We start from the raw sequence: 7,249 nt of genomic DNA, 5'->3' as shown, positions 1-7,249 counted from the left end.
AAAGAGCAGATGAAGCCGACTCCTGGGTTTGGGGCTTGACTAACTCAATTGTTTAGGTGGGTAATACCGGAAAAACGAATTTGGGGCATGGGATCCAGCTCTGAGATACTGTCCCAGACAAGAGCAACGTGGTCTCTGCCTCATGGGGCTTCCAGTTCCTAAGACTCCTCGGTGATGCCTAAACTGAATCTACTGGTGTCTATATGTCACGGGACGTAGTTCAGAGAGACCTGTGTTTAAAGCCTTAGCTGCTCTTCGGGAAGCTGTGTGGTCTTAGGCAAATGAAGTAACTCCTACCAGCCTCAGTCCCAAGCTATGAAAGCAATGACTGGATTATTTAAAACAGCTGGTACAAATTATGTTTCTCACTTTGCTTGGTGGGCATAGAATCACACCTGGACCAGGTAACTGGAACAAGGAACTCCAGTTCATGGCCCCAGTCCCCTCCGGCTAGGCTGTCTGTGGATGGGCAAGGCCAGTAAGATCCTTTTTGATGCTTTTTGTTGGCTATGCATCCACTGGTCACCAATTTTCCCTCCGATGGACATTTTATTCCTTTAGAGAACTGCTATGATCTCTAGTCAGTGGTGCCCTGGCCTAAGTGTCTGGGTCAGTCATGGTTCTCTGGTCACAAGCATCTGATTAATTTAAGAAGTAGAATTTATTGGTTAAGGATATGGGAGCTCACAGAAGGGATAGAGGGCCAGGGAACCAGGCTCTGGGAAGGCGGTGCTAGGTCGTCCCCAAGGCTTCAGCAGCAAGAAGGCCGAGACAGTCCTCTTGGGAGGTCCTCCCAGGGAAAGCGAGCTCTAAAATAGCTCAGCCCTTTTGCCCCTTGCTCAAGACTCCAATTGCAGGAAGAAGATCTGATTGATCTGGCTTGGGTCGTGTGCCCAGAGAGGACCTGCAACCTGGCCGATGGTCTGCCCAATGGCGGTCTCCAGCATGAGACCTGGTGGTTCTGCAGGTGGTTCTGCAGGTGGTTCTGCAAAAGGAACTTGATGGCATCAACCGAAGAAGAGGGAATGGGTGAAGTGAGGGGGCTCGCCTCCTCCGCAGGTATCAGACCTGGGAATTATCTCCTTAGAAATTGCAGAAGGAAAGCCCTTAGTGGGTGAGAGGTTAGTAATTTGCCACCATTCAAATTTATACAAGCCCAACCACACTGATGGCCTGCCAGGCAACAATTGGTCAGTTTAAAAAGCTGGTCCATTCTAAATGGTGGCCTTATTCTGGCTTTTAAAAATCTTTACCTAAAATGTCAGTGAAAAAGTAGTGATGAAGTAAAATGTTAAAACAAACAGAAGGATTCTGGTCATTTCCCTACCCATGAATGTCACACATGAGAGTCATCAGTGGGGTTCACTAGATATTTCTAGTTTGTTTTATTGTTCACCTGAAGTTAAAAGTAGCCATATGAGTTGCCTTGGCCAATAACATGGGAGTAGAAGTTATATGTCACTCACAGGCATTGTAAGCCAGTGTGTGATTTGTCATACTCTTTTCCTCTGACATAGGAATCAGCGACGCTCCTGATGGTGACTGCTCTATCAGCCCGGTGCTGTCCTGACTGAGGATGACATGGAAGAGCTTCCAGATACTAGAAATGAACATGTAGTATGAACAAGAAATAAGCCTTTTTATGTACAATCACTGAGAGGAAGTTTTTGTTGCAGCATAAGCTAACCTATCCTGACTGACACATCGAGCAGTCATAATCTTGGACCACTGGGGCTCATCTTTTAGTGCTGGTGACTGCAAAAAGAAGAAATTAATAAACCTTGATGCTCTATAGCAAAAAAACCATTGCATGTGATATATACTTCTGCATTAAGACTGAGTGTTTTTAAAAACATGGTCCCCTATTATCCTCCCTGATATAACCCATGAAACCCCAAACATACCCCGAAGCCTCTTCATCTGGTAAAGCTAAGAGACTGTCCTTGATGAGATGGATCTCTGTCCTGTGTTAGAAATGACGCTGTATCATCAGAGTCCCCACAGGAAATGAGTGATGTAGTCAATTTGCTGTACTTCAGGAGGGTTTATTAAAAGGATAATTTATAAGAAAATAGTATATAATGCAGTACCCCAGGGTTAGGCCTACAGAATGTCACTACCATCCTTAGGCCTGAAGGAGTGGCTTCCAGAGGCAAGAGAGAGAGAGAGAGAGAGAGAGAGAGAGAGAGAGACAGTGTGAGTGAGCGAGCACGGGCCACCTTGTAAGGGCTGTGACCTTCGGTTTCAGATGCTGGATGTGGTCCTCTGGTGCTTGGAGCAACAAGAACAACGGAAGAAGATGTGGACTTGCACACAAGGACACATTGCAGGGAGGGCGCATACACCTGACCGATTCTGAGACTTCGTGCTCTAGGGACTAGAAAAAGATACTTAAGAGGATAAGACAAAGATACTTGAGAGGAAATAGCTGAGAACACGGAGGTGGCTTTGAGGCTGAATCTGGGAGTTGGCTGTAGCTTGTATCTACTAACCTGATAGTAACTATTACTAAATTACAAAGCCAGCATTGTTGTGAAACTTAATAAAAGGCCATGGAGATAGGAGTTCGGTGGCCAGTATTGTCCATCCTCCTCTCCTTTATCCATGTAAGTTACACATTTCCAGACTCCGACTCTTCTTCCAAACCGTCTCCACAACATATCTGAGACTTATCAAAGGGACCAGATCAATGGCAAATCCCAGCGCGAATTTGCCGGTTAACAAGATTTTGCAAATGATTTAAACAGGCTGAGCATTTCATGAGTAATATGAAACTGAACTTTAGAAGAAAATAAAGTTACAGTGAGTCAACACACAGCCTCATTTTCTCTGTTTGGAGAAATTCCACAGCCTGAAGTTAATTCCAGACCCTTACTCTACCACGGGATCCAGGTTCTAGCTTCTGCTAGACTGGATTACACTAGAATTGGACCAGGCTGAAGGCCCAACTCCAAGTATTTCCTCAAGTCGTCAAGATAATTCTCTGAACTGAACGTGTACTTGGAGCTCTGTGACATCCCCAAAGCCTGGCACCCAATTAAAGGACAAAGCAGGCTGGAACAATGTCCCCTGGCTCCTTCATCTACATCTAGGGATGCGTAGGAAGGTCACTGAGCATCTAGAAGAGCCAAGGCAGGGGGCCTGTGTCTTTCTGCAGAATGGACTTTTCTCTCGTGAAGCAGTTGTGTGGTCCCTTGCAAAACCTGCTTTGTGTACGAATCGCTTTGCGTGTCAGCCTCCAGGGGAGCGGTCAGGCCAGCCCCAGCTGAATCGGAGCTTGTCTTTCCTGGGAATACGTCACTCCCAGAAGGCATAAATAAAGGTTTTCATAAGAATCCCATTGTTTCAAATTGGCCAAAGGATGATAACTGTTCAAGTGTGTTTTTGAAAATACTCATACTGGAAAGATAAAAATAAGTAGCATTGTTTCAAGAGCGTGGCATATAATGAGGCAAAGCTGACTGTTTCTGACTCCCTCCAGCTTTTCCAGGACATTCATTAATCTTATTTAGACTTCTACAGGTTGAAACTACAGACTTTTCATGTCTTTGGAGAGAGACCCCTAATAACCACCTGTATTTTGATTTCAGTTTCGACTCGGAGTGATAAGATGTGATACAAGAAAACCGCAGAAAATACAAAAATTGGAGAGATGGAATTTATCCCAACAGGCAGATGAGACCCGAACCACCAGACAAGCTGCTCCGTTTGCTGAATCAGAGATCTCCTGGGGCAGGGTCTGCGATATATCACGATGTGAAAATGTAGGCTGAATCTCCATAGAGGGCCCAGAGAGGCCAAGAGAGTTTGGTGAGAGGAAACGCATAAAACGCAGGGCAGAGTCCGGGACAACCTGCTCTGTAAAGCTATGCTCAGTGGGTTGGCATTTATCATGCTGCATTGATTAAGGCTCTGACAGCTGATCCTTTACATACATACATATATACAGACATATATTATTATCAATAATAATACTTTGATTTTTTTTCTGTTTTAAGGAAAAAATATTTCCATCATTTCTTCCACCTTTCTTTGTACAGAGTCCGGGACAACCTGCTCTGTAAAGCTATGCTCAGTGGGTTGGCATTTATCATGCTGCATTGATTAAGGCTCTGACAGCTGATCCTTTACATACATACATATATACAGACATATATTATTATCAATAATAATACTTTGATTTTTTTTCTGTTTTAAGGAAAAAATATTTCCATCATTTCTTTCACCTTTCTTTGTATTTTTTTTCTTTCTTTCTTTCCTTTCTTTTCTTTCTTTCTTTCTTTTTTTTCTTTTTCTTTTTTTACTCCCAGTAATCATTTTAATTAGACATAGTCCTCTGGGGACATATTCTGATCTTCAAAAAATATAACCTTTAACTTTTTGCAAATACTTTAAAATAATACTGATTCATCCCAAAGGAATTCTGGTGCTTGGGAGCTATCTAGGCTGTCACTGAAAACACTCTTGTGCTCTGTCCTGTGTTCAATACCAACCAAACAGGACTTACAGTTATGTAAACATTATTTAAAATTATTCCAACATAAATACTCTTTTAAAGCTTTATACCACAGCTTTTAGCTCGTAATGCCCATAGATGCCTTAATGAAATGCCATTCAAAACTATCTTACTGTTTAACGTTTACCTGGAGGTTCTAAAGTTATGTAAACGACATCCTCTACACTTTCCTAGAACAAGTGCCAAGTGGTGAATTCTGATTGCAAGCTGGTGACTGTATACTAGTTAGTCTGAGCAAAGTCACCGTGGCACTCTTTAACCTGACTGGTTACAGGAAGTTAGCCACAGGTAGACTTGTTTCACAAGGAGTTGATTCTTACATAACTTATAATTAACATTTTTAACAGTGTTCACCCCATGAGGGACCTGAACTGGTCCCTCACAAGAGGTCTTTGCACACTTTGCAAGTGCAGTTTGAATTGGTTGTCAAGGAGTCAAGGTCAACCACAGCAAGTGCCACCACAGCTGAAGGAAGAAGAGTTCTTCTAAGCCCATAGAATCCCAAGCACAGGTGAAGTCTTCTCAAAGCCACTGAGTGAAGGAGTCAGGAGGACCCAGAAGACTTTCTTCTCAGCAAACTGGGGACCCTCACCAGCAAATGTTCTGCTGGAATTCACAGCAGACACCTTCACCTCCTGATGCAATTAGGGAAGGGACAGCACATAGAGGGAAGGGAGACCTGATGACACAGAGAAAAGGTTGAGGTCTCCTAGCTTCGTGACATGGTTCTCATACTCAAGCTCCCTCTGTGCGTTGCTGACTGTGATTCCTTATTTTAGTCCTGATGTCCATATTCTCAGGTTTCCTGGATGACATGACCCTGGCAGAGAGAAAGCAAAAGTCTGCAGCCAAAGCTGTGAGTAACAAATCAACCATGGCCAAGCTTTTATCCTTACTGCCCCGTGTAGATGCAAGACAGCCTGAGTCTCCAGGACATGGTCACGTTGCTGGCACCTAAGGAACCACGTTCAGAAATAGAGGAATGACCAACCCAAAGTCTGGCCTTTTGCCCCACAGGAGCAAGGGACTCGGGGAACAGGTAATAACTGGCATAACTTGAATGATCAGCAACTTCAAACCTTAATCTTCCTTAACAGTCCGTGACTAATAATGTTGCAGCTAGAATAAAAGGAACATCTTCTCTCCAACTGGTTTTCCAAACGTCATCAAATACATACCTCCAAGACTAGATTTTGGGCTTTTGTTTGAGAAAAATACTGTACACTGTTTTAGGGCGGAGTCACAAGGTGCTATTTTTATCAAAACCTTCTCGGTTCCTGTCTTTCAAGAGCATTGGCATTACTTCTTCATGTGCAGGGCGTCCTGGAACTTGGTGCTGGTGTACCGGGCCTGAAAGCCTTTCTTGTTGATGGTGTCATCCGTGTGGAACCGAATCATCAGAGAATCCCCTGCAGAGTAGATTTCTTCCAATGGCTGAGGGAAGGAGAAAGGGAAAGTATGGGCCTTTAAGCCAGTTGGCTGTGGTTGGAGTTTAAAATGAGGAGGAGACAGAATGCTAGACAAAGACACAGGACAGGTGACGCTGCCATGAGGCGACCCCCAACAGAGACTCTGACGGGCATCAGAAAAAGCTCCTTTTTAAAGCAAAGTATTGCAGATTCTGCTCCAGAGAGCTTCCCAGGCCTTGCTTTTCCAGACATTTCTAGACACATAGCTCATATAGAATCGATTAGCTATTAAGTACATAGATAGACCAGGAGCTACTCTAAGTGTTTTCAGATTTTATCATTTTACAGAACTTCACAAGGCCGGTGCTATCTCCATCGTATATTTGAGGAAACTGACTCGAATTCACACAGCTGGGCAGGACCCAAGCTCACGTCTTTCTGACAGTAAAGCGTGTACCATGAACCACCCAACTCTAGGGTCAACACTGTGATGCGTTTCCCAAGAGACCTAAAAGGAAGACATTGTTTAGGCCTGTGTCCTCTCCAAGGACAACACGTGGGACGGAGCCACTACATTTGTCAGGAAGGTTTGGCCAGGTAGTTTCATGAATGGAAGCCGGGTTCCAAGGCTGCTGGCTGCCAGATTCTCGTGGAACCAGACTGGGCTTCCCACACATTTCACTGTGCAGGACACACCAAGGTTTTCCTCTGCGTCCGGACCCACAGTTTGAAAGATGTTATCTATCAAAGGCACTGCATGAGTTATGTCACACTTTCATCTTTTCCTTTCTGGAGGGTGCCAGAAGATGAAGGGGTATTATTCAAAGACTTATGTAATATGATGTAACTCCAAAATGATTGGCTATAAACCCAGCCAATAGTGAAGAAGCTTGTGCGATGAGCCCCGGAGGAGGAGAAAGGGAGAGGGCTGGGCCCGGCGTGGGCAGTGCCCGGCGTGGAGCAGCCAGGGTGGGACCAGGGCAGGTACTGCTGATCTACACACTTTCACTGAGCACCAACTCCATGTCAGGCCCTATATCAGGTGCTGGGGAAACAGTGGACAGAACAGGCCTGTGCTGTCTCGGTGAGGTGGCCCAGGGGAGAGGTGATAATGAGAAAACCGATGGTGATCTTGAGCATAACTACTGTGTTTATAGGAAGACGGTGATTCGTAATTTTCATAGGCATTTGGCTTTGTTGGAGAAGAGAACTGTAAATATATGGAATATGCAAAGGTATAATTTAAAAAGCCTAAAGGCCTAATAAAAATGGGGGAGGGAGGAGAGGACCCTTGTCGAAAAGTCCTAAACGGAGAACGCTCTTC

The 7,249-nt window shown here is 44.5% G+C and overlaps 1 protein-coding gene across 1 annotated transcript in view; it reads right to left on the bottom strand.

Moving 5' to 3' along the window:
* Positions 1-5,815: 5,815 nt before the first annotated feature.
* TLL2 (tolloid like 2) overlaps positions 5,816-7,249 on the bottom strand; it is a 119,430-nt gene continuing 117,996 nt past the window's right edge. Inside the window, exon 21 of the mRNA XM_006925920.2 lies at positions 5,816-5,950. Within this exon, the coding sequence (XP_006925982.1) occupies positions 5,816-5,950 (135 nt within the window). The remainder of the gene's footprint in view (positions 5,951-7,249) is intronic.

The sequence above is a fragment of the Pteropus alecto genome, unplaced genomic scaffold (assembly GCF_000325575.1).
Source record: "Pteropus alecto unplaced genomic scaffold, ASM32557v1 scaffold88, whole genome shotgun sequence".
NCBI lineage: Eukaryota > Metazoa > Chordata > Mammalia > Chiroptera > Pteropodidae > Pteropus > Pteropus alecto.
The sequence above is the reverse complement of the archived record's forward strand: the minus strand, read 5'-3'. Positions and strand labels throughout refer to the sequence as shown.